Source organism: Chaetodon trifascialis, chromosome 2 (genome assembly GCF_039877785.1).
Source record: "Chaetodon trifascialis isolate fChaTrf1 chromosome 2, fChaTrf1.hap1, whole genome shotgun sequence".
NCBI classification, from domain to species: domain Eukaryota; kingdom Metazoa; phylum Chordata; class Actinopteri; order Chaetodontiformes; family Chaetodontidae; genus Chaetodon; species Chaetodon trifascialis.
Window position 1 is genome coordinate 6,137,046 of NC_092057.1, and position 18,026 is coordinate 6,155,071.

The 18,026-nt window shown below is 45.6% G+C and overlaps 1 protein-coding gene across 3 annotated transcripts in view; it reads left to right on the forward strand.

Annotated features, from left to right (window-relative positions):
- Positions 1-18,026, forward strand: part of inpp4b (inositol polyphosphate-4-phosphatase type II B) — a 123,027-nt gene that overhangs the window by 93,809 nt on the left and 11,192 nt on the right. For all 3 annotated transcript variants that reach the window (XM_070980398.1, XM_070980405.1, XM_070980415.1), the window contains 6 exons: positions 5,915-6,098; positions 10,513-10,848; positions 11,663-11,801; positions 15,963-16,135; positions 16,760-16,883; positions 17,442-17,568. In XM_070980398.1, the coding sequence (XP_070836499.1) occupies positions 5,915-6,098; positions 10,513-10,848; positions 11,663-11,801; positions 15,963-16,135; positions 16,760-16,883; positions 17,442-17,568 (1,083 nt within the window). The remainder of the gene's footprint in view (positions 1-5,914; positions 6,099-10,512; positions 10,849-11,662; positions 11,802-15,962; positions 16,136-16,759; positions 16,884-17,441; positions 17,569-18,026) is intronic.

The following is an 18,026-nucleotide window of genomic DNA, read 5'->3' on the forward strand; positions in this document are numbered from 1 at the left end:
TGAGACTTGGCTATTCATTGTGATATTAATTCATCAAAGAGAAGATGGAAAAGGATTGAGGAAGGGTAAAAAAAGGAAAACCTGAGCACAGAGGTGTTACCAGGAGGGCAATAAAAGAGCTATTTGTCTTTGTTCCCTGGACACTTGAAAAAGAGGGAGGGGGGAGGGTTCTTTCCAGACCCATTAAAAACCTGCATTTGCCAAACTTGGCAATGACTGGAGTATGCAATGCAGTTTGTCTCTCAGGATGGGCCAGGAAGGAGTTTAATCAATAGCTACACTTAGTATTCCTCCAGAAACCCTGCACATGTACACACAGGGCAAGAGCATTTATCTTTCATTAATGCATGCAGTCCTACTTAAATGGCTGTTTTAAAAGTCACTGGATTTTTATCCATTTTTAATTGAACCCAGTAGACAGAGCTGTGGATTTGCTGAGGTGGTCTAATCTTTCATTAACAGCCTCTTCTGAATTATTCAGCTCATCTGCATAGTGATGCAACCCACTTTATTTGGACACAGGTTTTGCTGAACTGAGTGTTGCCATTTTTGTCCTACCTGGACTGATGGTGTGTATGTGTCTGTGTGTGTGTTGGGGGGGGGCAGGAGATGAACAGTAGGTCTTGGGTTTGAGTTGTGTACAGTTTTTCAGCAGAATGTTAGACGGAGCCCGTTCAGAAGGTCATCTGTCAAGAGTTGGTGCAGAAGCCGTGCAGTGGACCACCGTCACGCAGAGGAAGGAAGCGCTGTCATCTCGCCAGGCCTCCTGGCCAAGCAGAACTGCCGGATGACACATTTCTGGGACACAGAGAGTGGTTGAAGCTACATCGCACACACTTAATAGAGTCTCTTGGGGCCGATGTTCAGATTTAATGTGACTAGCAGCATGTTGTCCAACAAAATAACTTCCTCCCAGGATCGCTGCGCTCGTGTTCAGAGACAGGACATTGGCTGCGGCTGGGACTCCATACTGATGGACAGCAGCTTGTTAGTTCTTCGCCTGTTCTGGAGTCAGCCTGCTCCAGGTTCTGTTTGTGATGGAGAGAGATGCTGGCAGTAGCCTTGAGGCTTATCTGGTCTCAGATCAGGGTTTCTAGCTCGTCTGAATCACTGAGGAAAACGTTGGCTGTTATTCTGAGAACTGATGCGAGATCAGTGCCCAGTGAGGGATTCGACAGCAGATGGAGTTCGGCGGTTAAAAGAATCTGTGTGAGATCAGATCTTCCAGAGTGTATTTATAGCAGACAGCATTTGACTGTGGCCGTGTGGCCGTGGCCTGGTGTAAGAACGTGATTACAGCGTGCTGACTGAATGACGAAGGAGGCTTTGGCAGTCACCTGGAGTGCTGCAGGGCTCTCTGCTGACGTAGCTGCATTTTACTCCTGCTGGCTGTCAGCAGCAGGCCACAAGCTCTTCATTAATTTCCTCTCCACTATTAATTAGCCATGTGCTGGAGATGCTGGTTTAATTAGGCTGCGGGGCCCAGCGGTTTTCTCCCACTCATTACTGTTATAACCAATTCCTATTGATCTTTTAGGACAAGCAAGCAGGGGGTTCGTCCTGGACAAGGCTGCTGGTTCTCATGATCTGTTAGCAGGCTCGAGTTTACCTGATGAAATGTCAAGCCAAAAACGTGTGAGCACGTGGACGGGGGTCTTTTTCCTGGAGAACCGGTGCTGTTTGTTTGTGTGACACTTGAATTATACAAAGATGAGAGATGATAATTTCATGAGTCAAAGGGCACTGTGCATGTTGTGCATAGGGAGTGGCAGCACAACTTCGGTATTTTCATGGCTGCAGGCGCGTGGTGTACCCAGGGTGCACATGGAAATTAGGTGGGATTAAGAAGAATCCATTATCATACATTATTACTGAGTGTGTTGGGGTCTGACAGCAGTTCCCTCCCTGCAATGACGTACGGACATCATGTAATGGAGTCTGGTGGAGCTTCACCAACGAGGAAACTAATATTCTCTCACAGGAGAAGAGTTGTATGTCCAGCCTGCGTCTGCCTCAGAGCACAGACAGATTGATAAATACATATAAAACATATGAAACGATCAGACGCCTCCGTTGTTTCATTTGGGATGGGAAATGGTTGCATTCAGGTAGCTCATATGCACCGCTGTGCAGAGCCCTGCTGTGCAGATCTGACAGCTGAAATTCAAGAGATCAGATAAAAAGCAAAGCTGAACCCTTCACACAGCTTTACAGGAGGTCAGTCAGCTAAAAGCGAAGGCCTTCACGTTCTGCCTCCTAGAGTTTGGAGTGTACTGTATGTATATTTCTGTGTAATTAGATTTGTCTGCAGGTAGACATGTGAAACATCAATAAAGGCGGTTTGAGGGATTTCAGAGAGATCTACAAGTGACAAAAATATCACAGTGTGGGTGCACCATCTGCTGCGCTGTTGACTCTGAGTAACTATTGAGATAATCCTCAAATATATAATTACTATATTACTGCGTAATGGAATATGCACAACCGAAGCTCTCTCATCTGTCGTATTTCCAGTTTGAGATAAGTTAAGTAAAATACGCAGAAGAAGCTACTCATGCTGTGTTTTTGCACACATGATGGGATTTTTTAACTTGCAAAAAATCTGAGTTTTATTGAAATTCATTGAAATTGAACTTGTGCATCACTATAATTAAAATGCTCAAAAGGCAAGCTTTTAGAAGGATGTGTTAGTCCTTAATTTGTGCGTGTGGTTGGAAAAAAAGCAAGAAAAGTAGCTGACACTATTCTTCATGTATGGGAATCTAATGTGTCCATTAGTTCTGTGGACATACACGTAAATATTCATGAATTGCATGTAGACCTAAATGTCTGCATGGTTGCTGGACAAATGAGTCACACGCACATCATAAATATCACTAAATATTCATACTTGGTGTACAGTGGTTGAACACAATCAGAACAACGCCTGGTGGAAAGTCTCCCAGCGCTGTTTCCAGTGCTGTTTAAGGAATTGGCTCAAACTCTGTAAACTTATTTTCTAAGTACACTTTATTCTCCTCAAAGGATTTTCCACTTTCTTTGGGATCATTACTGATAATATACAGCAAAAAAAAATGTCACTGATATCAAGCTCTCATAATGGTCTGATCAGATGGCACCTGGGTGAGAACAAAACGCTTAACTTAAAAGAAATTCATCCACATTTTGGCGTGAGGTGAGTCTACCATCAAACAAACAAACAGTAAACAACGAGTTCCTCTCTGGGAGCTCCTTTAATTTGGGGTTTGGGAAGAAGGAAGCCTTTTATGAGCTCAGGTGTGCTGTGAGTCAGCTTGAGGCTAAGTCTCGCCAACGTAAGACGAGACAGGTGGGTGGATGTTCTGTTCTTGTATTTATTTATTAATATATGGTGCACCCCAGTGACACCACAGAGTTTGGCTTCAGACATTACCCGAAGGTTCAGTCGCCACCTCTCTGACACGTTCTCAGCAAAGGATAAGCATAAGCTCCACACAGGTACTTCTTTTTGGCTGTTTTGTCAGATTATATTGTGTATTTTTTCATCCACCTCTGTGTTTTAAAAACTTGGCACACAAAACTCCCAAATTACATCAGGGATGGTAGACATACGCAAGGCTAATGGCAATCGGATCCTCATGTGCTCCATCCCCTTTGGCCTCTCATCAAGTTTCCATTCTCAGATTTATGCTGTTTTACCTTCGTGTGGTTTGCTGTCTTGGTAGACCCGTTTGGACTGACAGCAATGCTGATAAGGCAATTAAAGTTCCTTGCCTTAGCCAGCCTTAGAGGGGATCAATTCTGTCCTCTAGCATCAGGTGGCAGGTCCCAACATTCATTATTGCCTGCATAGGCTCCCTAATGGGATTGGATTTGTACTTATGAGTCAACATGGCTGTTATTGAATCGCAGTCGCTGAAGCAATTGTCCTCTTCCAACAACTTTCTCCTCTGCCTCTTTTCTGGAGTATCTGTATTGTTGCAGTCCTGCAGGATTTTTTCTCTTTAGTTCTGCATAATGTAATAAGACGAATGTAAGCTCGCAGGGGATGAAAGGCTTTTACAGACTTTACTTTGTTGCAGTAGATTATTCAATTATGGTCTTCTCCGTGGCTGAAAGCTGAGCATTTGAAGGTATGCTTGTGGAAGTGGACATTACGGGAGTTCGCAGCAGAGAAACGTTGCTGTTCTGTGCGGTTGAGGGTTTTGCACTGTTTGCCCTGTGTCTCTCTCTCACTTAGTGATTCCTTTGATTAGCTTTGAGCTTGTGGGTGGTTGTTCTCCAGGGGACTCATTAGCTGTAATGACAAGGCCAAGATTTTAAAGTTAGCCAGTCAAAGACGTAGTTAATGGCTAGTACCTGCTACAGCACGCCTAATTTCTTAAGGCCCTGAGATTTTCACGCTTATTGATACATCAGGTAGTGCTGCTCCACACAGGGCGGCTTCTGAAGAAGCGCCGTCTTCGCCTCGCTGCAAAAAATCAGGAGCACTGCAGCGAATACTGTATTAAGCCAGCCCTTTGTATGTGCCCCTCCCTTCCCCTCTCTCTCCCTCTCTTATGTCAATTATGCCTTAGGATCTGGCTCTGGGGTCTGGCCTACATAGAGGCTTGCAGAGCTGACTCTAAACTAGCTGGGAGGGTTGCAAATGACTGCCTCGCTCCACGCTACGTCTGATGGCAGGAAGTCAGCGGAAACTCATTGAAAGTCACTGGAACTTTACCCGAGGAGAATGTTTGATTGGAGCGATTTGCCCTGAATCTAGAACTGACAAAAGGTGTTTTTGTCTGAGATTAAATAGCTCCCTAGAAATGAGGAGGGGATTAATTATTCATAAAGGGAAAATGGGTTGACATTGGACTGCAGGTCCGTTTTGACAGTTCAGGCTGAGTACCTGGATAGTGTTGCCGCTGTACGTTTTCAAGGCAGCAGAAGATGTAACACATAATGAAATGAGCTCAGAAAACGAGTGCGCCGTAATGTAATGTTTATGGCCGCGATGGTTACTTGTCTGTCTGTCATTACTCGACCTCGACTCAGTGAATCTGTGTTTGACATCATAAAGTGATGATCAGCGACTCTGGAACACATTGGATCAAATGAGAAAAGAGTCGTGGAGTTTTTCTGCTGTTTCTGCGTAACGACTCGGGTTATGCTCGTTTCTTCAGTGCCCTTCGTCACGATTCAGAGCCGCGCTGTGTTACATTCCATCTCTGATGTCAGGGACCGATTTATACCTGTGATGCAAGGTAAATACAATTAGGCGCAATTGCTAGCAGTTAGGAAAGGTTGTGCCTGTTATTCACAGCGGGGCGTTCATAGTCAGAGGTGGAGTTCAGATCTGCTACAGTTTAGTGCACAAAGAAGATAAGTGTGGTGAATTACATGTTCCACAATGACCAAAGGCACTGAGAGAAGCCATTTTCTAATACCTTTGATGTATTCAGTATCAGTGATGCTGTTTTAAAATGCTCATTAGAGATGCATGCGTCGTCAAACAGAACATTTCTGCACGTCTAGAAAAGCATCAACATTCACGTCAATCTGGCCGTGCAGGAAAATGACAGATCTGCTCTTGATCTGTTGTGTTCTGTCTGGATTTTGTGAGTCGGCGTTGATTTTTGCCACCGGTTGAAGCGAGCGCATTCTGCAGTGTATCTTGGAGCTTGTTTGATATCAAACACTGTCTCTTCCTCCTCTGCTAGTTTTGGCAGACGCAGCGGCGAGTAGACACTGAGAGAACCAGCAGCTCTGATCTAAACAAACAGGGGATGAGCCTCAGTCCACTACGGCTTCATCTCGTTACAACAACGAGTTCTTTGGATCAGATTGTGGCCACTTTCACGCGTAATCTCCAAACTGTGTTTTTGACCCTGCAACTGTAGTGAGATCCGTCAAATCTGAACTGATGTGGTTTTCTTTTCCTCCACCACAGCTTCAGCACTGCCTACCAATGTATCTACTACTCTCCAGAGCACACAGCCAAAGCTCAGGAGGTACTCAGCACCATGAGCCTCCTCCAGCCCCTCATCACAAGCTTAGCGGACCAGCTCCTCCAGGCCGCCCAGGAGCACTCCTCCCCTGGACTGAGGGATGCACTCAAGAACCTTTCTGACAAGGTGAGGCAGCCCCCAAACCCCCCACCCACCCTCACTTCCATCCAAACAATCCCTTTTGTCCTGCTTGACCTCAAACTGCTGCAATACTCAGACCGCCTCCTTTATTCTTGGACGTATCACCAAACATTGTCGGGTAATAGCCCAGCCCGAGAAGCCCTTCAGATTAATCTTTAACTGTGGCGATAAGTTCATTTAAAGCCAAACACCTGTAAAAACAGCTTCATTATTTTGTCAGGAGTTCTGCCTCAAAGCATATAACCTTGAGTTGCAATCTGAGGACTGTTCAGGTGGATGCAGTATTGGCCTGAAATGACTGCAACACTCTTAAATGTTTACCAGTCCAGGTGATGTTGCCCTGCTGGATTCATCGCACACATAACTGCAAAACTGATAAACAATCAAAATATCCTTAAAACTTTAAATCCGGCAGTTGTTGCGGCACAGTTGCGCACACGCATGAACACACTAAACAGCCAACCTCAGGAAAAATCCATAACTCATCATAAAAACGCCAAACTAACAAAAGTGAATAGCAGCATGGAGGTTTATGGAGTTGAGGCGTTTTTATCAGGATAATTAATGAATTACATCTGGTGCTGTCAGATTGCAATCTGTTGTGGGAGAGATTGTTTTTGCCACAGTGGAATAGAGCCCAATCAGCCTGCTTAATTGGTACATTCGCTCTGTCACCACTTCCTCTCATCCTTGATTAGACACGCACACATTGGCCAAGTAAACCCCTGGCCTGGTCAGCGTGAGCAGGGCTGCTCTCTGATTAAAATCTCAAGCTGCGTTTGTGTGTTCGTGTGTGTGCGCTCGAGGCCAGCAGAAGTGTGAAACTACGTGTTTCTGTGTGTTAAAAAGCTGACGCTGGAGTGGCCGCACTCTCTTCAAGTCCCAAAACCACCAAACATGAATCACTGCGCATGTTTTATGTTTCCTCCTCCACATCTGGGCGTCTACCACAGAAATCTGCCTTTTTATAGTCACACAAATATCGATGTGTTCGCAAACAGATTGGCGCTCACCTGTTCACGCATGTACACACCTGTGCACACGTAAATCAGGACTAGTCAGTTTTATATAGCTTTTTGAATACATCATCTCTGGCTGGGTGTTTTTCACCATCCTGTAGACAAAATCAAAGGACTTGGAAAATGAATCGATGATGAAAATGATCATTAGCTGCAGCCCACAGCACCCTCTGTGGGCGCCTGATTCAGATAAGGAAAATCTCAAGAAAAACATGTAAAGCAGGACAAAAATGGAGAAAAGACACACATGCACACCTGAGAAAAACCCTCCATACTCACACTTACTGTCAGAGGGATGTTTGATATCCTCCTGACAGACATATAAATAAAGGTTGCAGTGTGTCTCTGCAGTGTGTGAACACTCTTCAGTAAAGACGGTGAGTCACTCCTTCAGAGGACCTGGCAAAGATAAGACACCTGCAGAGAAAATGAAGGGAATGTAAGAGCCGTTTCATCAGGTGCTCACTGCCTCTGACTCTTTCCCTCCTCAGTTCAGACCACCTGACCTGAGGCCTAATGCAATATTTCGCTCCTGAATACGTTTCCTGGCCTCACTCTGATGGTGCTGGACATAAAAGATGCACTGTTGCTTTTCTGTGGAAGGCGGTGATTCTGTTGATGATGATAATAATAATTTCACTCTGGTGATAATCACAGTGAAAAGGCAGCGGCACTGCATCCCCCGTCCCTCCAGCCGTGTCCTCGGACAAGTGATGCGTCTCCGCTGTAGCGGTTACCTGAGAGGAGCTGTGGGTTCGATCGTCTGTGCATGATTATGTTAAATGACACGGTGTGTAGAGGTCATACATGCTATAGTGGCTAAGTGTCCTCACACGCAGGCGCTGCTGGAATCTGACCAGCTCCGGCCATTCAGCCCCCCTCAACTCTCTAGTGAAGTTACATTGAGAGAAAAAGCTCCATTTTTAACTCGAACCCGCTCATCCTTCAGGGTGAAACGATTCCGGGTGAATAGATTCCTACAGTTTTCTTCTTCTTAGATCAAACGTGGCTTATTTTTTCGCAATTGCGGTCCGCAGAGGCCTTTCCTGACTTGCACTTCTGCTCAGTCAAGATCATATCAGCAGATATACTGAATAAAGACGAGCACCAGAATTTCTCCAGAGGGATTTTAAGCGTCTCAGATCTCTAAAACAGGTAGGTGTGGATGAGCTACACCACACGGAGGAATAGATTTTGCACGTGGAGGAGCAGAGTTGCTTTGGTCTAGCCTGGGTAAGAAAATGAAAGTGCTGTGCTTTTCTGCTTTGCCCAGAGGAGTGCACCTCTGATATTTCACTTTGAGTCTATATGGATCCTGCGGTATGGCGTGTCATTAAAATGTTTTCTGCTCCGAGCTGTAGGTCCTGCTCGGAGAGGATACGAGCTCTGCTTCTGGCTCAGCATTTAGGAATCCGACTGAACGATCCTGAGTGACATGCTGCATTTCTAACTTAAGCAATCTCCATAGTCCGTAGGTGACAGACCATAGTCAAACACAGGAGGTCCGTGACCCTGCGGGTGAGAAGTGCAAACACAGATCGGTCCAGATTGTTTTAAATACAGTGTGTCTTTGTTCGCTCATCTCAGCAAAGATAATGAATAATACATGTTCTCATAGATTGCAAATTAACATTGAGGTCAGATAAGCAGAGTTCAATTTGAATATGAATTTCCATTTTGAATTCCCCATTCCTGTTAAGTATTTTTGGTTTCTGATCCAAGCAAGCTCATTTTTCAGCCATTTGGACATTTCCATCCTTTAAAATGATGTTTACTGTGTGCACAGTCACAGTGTGCGTCACAGAAAGGTATCCAGCAGAAATGCTCATTCTCAGGCGCATGAAGTCTTATCCATAGACTTCAGCTCTCACACCATCGACTTAAAGGAATGGAACTCATTTGGATCCACGAAAGGCAATTAAAATGGATATTATGAATTACATCAGTGGTGTTTCCAGTCGTCATAATTTGCTTCCTCTTCTCATACATTTGTCAAATGGGCTATTTCATGTGGACAAAACACTTAATTTTATTTTTTTTAAATCAGGAGCAGGCTCAGATGGAACAGTGTGGTTTCCTTAATGACTGAAAGAAGAGCAACTCTGCGAAAGCTCTTAAAGCAAGTCAGCAGTTTCTTCAATAAAAGCTATAATGAGTCATATTTGTGAAAATAACGGGAGGGACATGGCAGCGTTTGGAGCTGCAGTTTAATCAGGAGAGATCAGTGAAGCGTGTGACCATAGACCTCATGGATATGAAGCATCTCTAAGCACAGATCCATGTGAAGGTAAGAACTGGTGATCCTCCAGTAGAGCAGGTAGAAGCAGGAAGAAAGAGCAGAAACGGACCCACAGAGGAATAAATGCTAATGCTAATGCTAATGCTATTGATTGTGACTCCCCTCATAGGTGTCAAGATATGATTATATGAGCGATGGAAAATTCTGCGACACACATCCAGGTTTCTTATCCTCTATTTATGCTTTTTTCTCACCTTGTCGTGGATGTTTGCAATGAGAAATGGATCATTAGAGAAGTGAAAATCTCTCCTTTATGCAGCCGCTGACACACATGCAGCCCGTTAAAACAGGTCATGGTCGACAGCGCTTCGCTTTAAGGGGTCACAAGCCAAAAAAACAGCCCAGAATCACCTCCTCATGACGTCCACACAGAGCGTCTCCAGCGGGACAGGACTGGCCTGGGGTTCTTCTGCAGTTATCTGCTCCTTTGCTGACTAAGGCGTCTCAACAAGCTCACTATTCAGCCCACATCCGGGAGGCAGGAGCAGGAGGGGGGTGTTTGCACGACAAATATATGTACATAATGACCTCGCAGGTTTCTTCTCATGGGGGGCTTGTGTTTTCTCGGACTGCATTTTGCTGTGGTAATAAAATTGCTTATTGCAGTGCTAACTCAATTACTCTTGAGGGCCCTTATCATTTTTCACGCAGTGGCGGCAGCGAGCGAGGGGCTCCTTGGCACCGGGATCATCATCAACTTACAGTAGCTGGTGAATTTGAGATCAAAGCCGTGTGCGCTCCTCGGAGGAGCAGGCTGGAGGAGGAGTAATTGAATTGTTTGTTGTTTGTTGCTGTTTTTGTTGCTCACCGGCTGTACGGCGGTAATGGAGAGCAGCTACTTTATGTGAAGGAGAGTGTTCATTTTCCTTGTTTCTTTTCACTTCCTCTGTAAATAGTTACCCGCTTCCAAGCTCACTTCCACCACTATTTTCTTCCACCCACTCACCCCGCCAGTCTCCATCTCTCTCACTTACTCTGTCTCTTTTGCTTTCTCGGTGCTTAAATTTTCATTTGTTTTGCCATCCCACAATAACTTTCAGTATCTTTCTTTTTCCAATCTCTCTTTCTGTCTTTGCTACAGACAGAACAATTTGTTCACACACTTAAGGATGAATTGGTCAAGAGCGCGCTGCTGGCGCTGCACGCCGCACAGCCCGGGTACGTCTCCAAGAGCCAGAAGCAGACGCCGGCGCCGGGAGGCCAACATCAAGGCCACGTCCATCAGGCCAGTGAGCAGAACCAGAGCCCGGTCCAGGGGCTCCCAGGCCACAGTCCAGCCTCGTCGGTCACTGAGGGCTCAGCGATGTGCAACAATGTGGAGGGATCACAAACCACGACCAGAGGAGAGGCCGGGCCTTTGCCGCCGAAGCACCAGGACTCCATACCGCACCATAAGGAGTACGACGAGGAGGAATGGGTGAGCCGTTAAGAAATCTTCCAAAGCACAATGTGAGAAACATTTTCACTGCTGGACCTCAGCGCAGCGCACACAGAGGGAGATTAACAATCACCGTATTACAGATAAACTATTTTTATGGCAAATAATTTCAGTTTCTTGCAAAATTAGATGCATCCCGAGCGTTACTCTTTCTTTCTAACGAGAGGTTTTCTCTAAGGAGTTGAAACACTTCATCATGACAGACTGACTCTGCCGTTTGCACCCAATCTGAGCATCCTGCTTCTCCTCACTGAAGTGTGTTTGACTGTTGGTTTGTTTGCGTCTGCACGCCGACAGCAGGAATTTATCATGATTCCTGCTCACCAGTGCCTAATTAACTCTCAGCATATTCCTCAAACCACACTGTTGAAGCAGCAAAGACAGAAGTATACGCCAGCATGTGCCGCACGCACACCTGGACCGATGCACACGAACGTGAGAGGATCTGTTTGTGCGCTAACAGCTGGAGCTCAGGAAAAGAGCGAGAAAGCTGGAAACAGTCCAGATTCTTTGAGAGTTATCTCAGAATATCCAGACAGCAGTTTCCTTTTGACCTTTTGGACATGAAGCCAGTTTGGGCTGTGAAGGGAAACACCTTTTTGCTTTGTTCTTCAGACAGAAGGGCATGTTTTCTGTTATGGCTTTATCCGCTTCCACAGTTTCTCTTTCAGTCTCTGGGACACATTTTGGTTTCCCCTTTTTTTTTTTTTCATTGTCTCAAACAGAGAAAGAGAGACAGAGATCTCATCAGGGACGCCGATCTGACTGCTGATTGTCTATTCGGCTCTTTCAGGACAGGCTGTGGGCCAACGTGGCCAAATGTCTCAACTGTGTGATCGCCATGGTGGATAAGCTTCAGGAGGAAGACAACAGCAAGCAGGAGGCCGTCCCTGAGCAGCAGCTCGCCGATGTCATCACCTCACACAACCCCGGTAAATCTCTGCTTTCTCAGTGTAATCGTCTCTGTTAAATGAGGGTGTTTGTGCTGGAAACACACTGGCAGGTAACTGACCATCACAGTGAAGCCCGTCATATTATTAGTCCACTTCTGTCGTGTCGGCTGCTCTAAATGTGCAATCCTCTCCGGCCGCTGAGCCCAAAACATTAGTCACCTGTTTTGATTGTAGCCCAACAACACCAAGGCTGTATTTTACTATAATGGACGTCCACACATACATTCCTTGTGATGTTGATTTCAGTATAAACATTGTTGTCTGGTTCAGTTTTCTTTTGCTGTTCTTGTTGTGGTCGATCTCTTCAGCATCAGACTCAAAGCCAAACGGATGCTGATGATGAATCAGTTATCCAGAATTGAACATAATACATTTGGATTATGTTCTCATTTGTCAATATGCCTCAAATATACAAAACTCTTCTATAAATACAGTAAATAAATGCAGTTTAGGATTGATTACTGCTGCTGAAAACATGTCTTTCCATTGTAGAGGTTGTAGTGTCTCTACAGTCAAACAGACACTGTGATGATGTTGCTTTAACTCATCCAAGCATTGTCATTGGCTGCGTACGCTGATGGTATTTTGACTTAATCTGAGATTTCTCAACAAACTGCAGAACACAGTCATTCACAATCAAACTTTCAGATCATAATAACATGTGTGACTAAACAATATAAACAAGTAAATAAGCTGAAGTAAACAACAGGATAAGACAAAGGACAAGACAAAACAGCCATCAGGTGAAAAGAAAAGACCCTTCAGGAGAGATCGATGTTAAAAAGATGTGTGTTAAACATTCGTTGAGCCCTCGGACCTTCAGGGAGGCTGTTCCACAGTTTTTGGGTGTAATTAACAAAGTCTGCCTCTCTGCGCCTTTTAGTTCTGACCTCGGGACCGATCGAGGTTCGACCCAGAGGATCCGCTATTAAGAGGCAGCTGGAGCTCTGAACCGTGAGGCTTCATCAGCTCTGACCGACTGCTGTGGAGTCCCACTGACATTTGATTTACGTTTTGCACAGAATCAGGCTTGAAAATAGTTAAAATCAAATAAAATATCACTGTGAGGGGAAGTAACACAGACAGTCAGCTTTTCAGTGCGTCTGCTGAAGGCAGCGAGGTGAGACCGGTCCAACTTAGAGGCCCCCTGTTGTTTAAGCATTAGCAAAAGAAAAACTTAAATTGTTGCCAGAGACGTGGATGAAAGCAATATTTGATATGCAGAGCCATCTACTGTTGACTGCAAGCTGCCCAGTCCTCCCCTGCGCCCACTGAAACCCTGCCTCAAGCTTGTGTCCAGACAAGTGCTCAGCCTGCCGCGACTGCCAACTGGCACACGGGCAGCAGCATTAGTCTGACCAGGCGACAAGGAGAGCCTGTGTGTGTGTGTGTGTGTGTGCGTGCGTGTGCGTGCGCGTGCGTGTGTGTCACAGGCAAATGCACGCTCAGACATCTGTGGCTGAGTGTTGTTGCATTTGTATGATTTTGTGTGTGTGTGTGCGTCTGTCTGTCCAAGTGAGCTGGCAGGTAAGAACAAGGCCGTCCGCCCGGAGTTCAGCCTGAAAGATAAGCTCAACCCCCCCGAGCACCTTTATTAAGACGGCGAACAGGCTCAGAGCAAGTGGTCATCTGCTTGTCTAAACACAAACACGGACGGAATAATGAGAGAAGCGTTATCTCCTCGTGGAGACCGGTGAGGCCCGGGCTTTTGATGACAAGGTGTTGTGGGGGTTTGGATGTTTGGACAGGTGGGCCGGCGGAGCGATGACAGCTGGAGTTCTGTTTCCTCCTTCTCTGTGCAGAGGTGGTATTTGCACAACAAGATAAGACATGATTTCTTTGACAAGGCAAGGGCAAGGCTGATGCGCTATACGTTCTGTGTGTGTGTGTGTGTGTGTGTGTGTGTGTGTGTGTGTGTGTGTGTGTGTGTGTGTGTGTGTGTGTGTGTGTGTGTGTGTGTGTGTGTGTGTGTGTGTGCGCATCTCCACACTGATGTCTGCTTCCGCCTCAAGAACTTTTCAATATGTTGAAGCTGAACAGAATGCATGATGGAAAAACTCATTTTGGCCATTGCTTAGCCAACACTGCCCCCTGTTGGTGAGTGAGGAGACGTAAGGGTGTTTATTGGAGGAGATGCATGAAAGACACCATGAAATCACACAGTGTGCCGCTCTGTGCCAGTCCCCACATTCTGGTTCCAGACAGGTTTTGTGTCATAAAATGAAGTATCTCAGTTAGTGTGTTGATTGAATCTGTTTCATCGCTTTGCAGCATTGTTTTCCAGTGGCATAGAGCAGCTAAACACGGCTGCAAATAATGATAAATGTTAGATAAATATCAAATCAGTGTACTATGACTGTTATATATCTATCGTGTGTACTTTTGATTCCCAAAAATAGGCAGTACCTCTGCAGGTGTCAGGTCATACACGGAAAGCTCAACTAATGAACTCCGTTAATCTCTAACTCAACTACTTGTGATTTGATTATAAATGAGAAAATATGCAAATAGGATCACAAATTATAAGAGCTGTAAGCTACCCATCAACCTGAGTAAGGAGCAACACATCAGCAGCACGTGTTGAGGTCGACTGTGTGAAAAGGAGTTAGCGAGCGCTGAGAGAAGCTGGAATAAGAAGCTAAAGTTAATGTGTAAACAGTCGAAATCAGTAGCTAAGTGGAACAACTGAGCAGCTGAAGTTGTTGGTTAAAAGGAATGAATTAAGAGTTTCTCTCGTCTTGCCACAGTCGAACAGTTGGCAGACCTTCACTGTCCAGTGGAGCACAGCCATTGACTTTCACTTTAGACTGACTGTTTTCCACGTTGTGTTCCTCTCCGGCATCCTGTTTCTAAAGGAATAACGCCACAGCGAACAAGTCGAGAGGCCGTATGTTAACGTTTGAATGACCCGTACAGTGTGAGGTGTCTGTGAGGAGGTAACGTTAACGCTCTTGATCTCTGTGGTGACTCGTTTAAATCGTCATCACTTATTAATGTGGTTATAGCAGGAACTCCGTCTGCGTTTCCCTGTAAATGGACGGCTGATCCTGACCGACTCGACGGGTGCCGTGCCGTCACACACAGCTGTTCACCGTGTTTGCCTCCTTTACATCACATCCAAACGACAGACACACCTCCGCACGCTTCAGACTGACCGCTCCAGACGTTTTGCGTGTTCACGTGGGAGACGTCAGATTACAGAGGCTCATTAATTCTGCGCATCATCGCCTCCTTTCTGCTTTCTTAACAAACATGGTGTTTGTTTCACTCTTGAAACACGTTATCATGCTGGCGTCTCATTAATTGTAGTGTGATGTGATCATTTAGGATGTGCCGTGGTGAAGAATCATAACTGAATTAGCGCCAGATTGACGGGATGGTAATAGCTGCGGCTTCAGCAAACTATTTTTGCAAGTTATTTATTTCTTTCATCGTCGCACTAATTAACTGTTGAAAAAGCCACGCCATCTGTGTGAGCCTGCAGACTCGTGGTGCCGTGTGTTCACGTCGTGCCATTATCCAGACAACGTTATGATTTCCTGGAGGAGCTCAGAGTTATTGTTGTCATACTTCACTGGCTGGCACAGCTGCTTCAGAGCATCGAGAGCAGCGATGTGACGGCTCCAGAGTGGATTTATTCTTATTATTTATTAGAATCGCCACACCCTCTGATGTGTGCTTCACACAGGGCCTTTCCACTTTGCACTGCTGCACATACATGAACCACAGTATATTACATGTAGTATATTAAAGTAAGAGGAGTACAGCTACTGAGTCAAAAGTCAAAAGTGGGATCGTGCTTTTAACAGTCATTTGCCATTTTTTGCTGTACCAGCATTAAGTAACACTGCGGCCGTGTGCCTGTCATGACCAGCCCGTACACTGCATCTGTTTGTTTGTTTTTTTAAGAGAGTTTCTTCACAGCTTCCTTTAAGCAGCATGAAATCTGCGTTTTCAGATTTTCTTTCCTGTAATTCCTCGCTGTATTCCAGGAAGCACGAATGGCTGAACCGGTTTCACGTCGCAGATAAGCAGTGTGTTGTGTCTGGCTGAGAACTCAAGTGTGGAGTCACATCTTAATCCATCCTAACTCTCGTTTCATCTGTGTCTACGCCGCCGCCCTCCTTTCTTTCTGCGCAGGCGACTGGAGGGAGCAGCTGCGTCCTGCGGTGACCAGGCTAAAGGAGTGTGTGATGGAGGTGGTGGAGAAGGCCAAGAGAGCCATGACCTTCGTGCTCCTGCAGGAGGCAGCATGCAGCATTCCACAGGGCCTCCTCCTCCAACAGAGGCGAGACGTGGTCTTCAGTCAGGCAGTAGGTGGCCACACTGAGGCGACAAACAGCTCCTCAGTTCACTTGTCTTACTTCACCTGAGGTGGAGGTTTTTCTCCTTTGTTCTTGTTTTAACACATTTACAACAGGCGTGGAAAGCACCTCCATGTTTGATTGTATGTGCCCTGTTTGTAAATGCAAATGTCAAAGAAACACTGGGACATGTTTTGCCGGCTGAACTGTGAAGCACTCTTATCCATGTTTGTGGTCCAGAGTCCAAACGCGCACCCAGCTTCTCCCAACAGCACTTAACACATCACTGAATGCTCACATGTACTAAAACTCCAAATACCTCTAGAAGCGTCGTTTTTCTGCGGATGTTTACTCCCACAGCTTCCATACATCCTGCAGTTTACCTACAAACCTAAACAAACGCCAGCTGTCCGACAGTATTTGCATTCTTCATGAGTGAAGAATCACAGCTCAGACGTGCGGTGTGTGTAACACTGTTCGATCAAGCTGAATCATTTCATACCTGCATAGTCTGGCTTTCCTGTTTAATATACATGCTTTTTGAGGGTGATTAGCTGTTTGTGCCAAGGGCAACATACAAGACATTCTGTTCAAATGTGTGTGTGTGTGTGTGTTTTCTCCTGTTCTTTTCAGCTGGCAGCCTTAGCCTGTGGGTTTGTCATGAGGCTGTACGCAGGAATGCAGGACAAAGGCTTCCTGAGGCAGCTCCACCTGGTCGGCCTGGTGGCCCAGTTTGAGAGCCTCCTCAGCACCTACAGTGAGTAAATCTGTAAAAAATGAAATCAGAAGTGGAAACACAGCTGCTGGCTTTTATTTGCTTTCTAGAAAGGAAGAAATCTAGTCTAGTGCTTTGGTTTAGCTGAACCTGGCTCATGTAATTAGTGATTGTGGGGCTGGAACAAATCACAACACGTAGCATGAGTCAGTGCACTGTTTTGTTTCGTTTTTTGGCTTAATGCCTTTATTACAGGCGTCTTTATCTCTGTAGGCTTTATACATGTTCCTGGTGTAGTTTAAATGTAGACCGAATTAAGGGTGAGGCCCTTGTGAGATAAGAGCACACCTGTTCTAGTTACCTGCACCACCACGATCAAAGCTCTCATTCAAGCTGGTTTATCGAAGCTCACGATGCAGCTCTCGAAGAATAGACCGGTCAGAAAACCTCCATTTTTTTACCGTCCTCGTTTCCCATGTTTCATCATCCCTCTGACATTTTAAAATGTGAGCCGCGCTCGCCTGGTTTTCAGTGACTGACGGGATGCGTGACCAGCGAGGATCAAAGCTCCGCTGATGTTGTTTTATCAAACTGTTGAAGGTGAGGAGATCGGGATGCTGGAGGACATGGAGGTGGGAATCTCAGACCTGCAGAGAGTCGTGTTCCAGATCACAGAGGCCACGACAGATGACCTCAGTGACCTCCAGCCTTTAGTGTGTGGCCGACGGTGAGACCTCATCATTTCTTTTTTATTTGCTTCAGCGTGTTCAGGTAGTCTCTCTGATAACGGCACATGGAAAAGGCTTTTCAGCAGCACAGCCTGCTGCAGCAGTGAGATACACGCCAGCTGTGGGCTGGCAGCAGGTCTCCTGATGAGCATTAAAATAAGCAGCTACTTAAATTGACTGTATTTCAGGTGTCCTGTAGTGTCAGAAAGGGCCTGTCACTGCAGTTTCAGGGAGGAGGACCTCGTTATTTGGTACTGATCATTGTTCATCAGTGTTCATTTGTTAGACTGCCAGATAATCCTGTTTTAGTCAAAATCCACTTGTGAACACAACTATTTTACTACTGTGTCACTTTATTTAATTTTACCCCGTGAAGGTCTGATGTTGTTATTAAAGTTCAAATAATGACAGACTGTTTTTTTATTGATCCCAATTTGGACAATTATCCGTTGCGGTC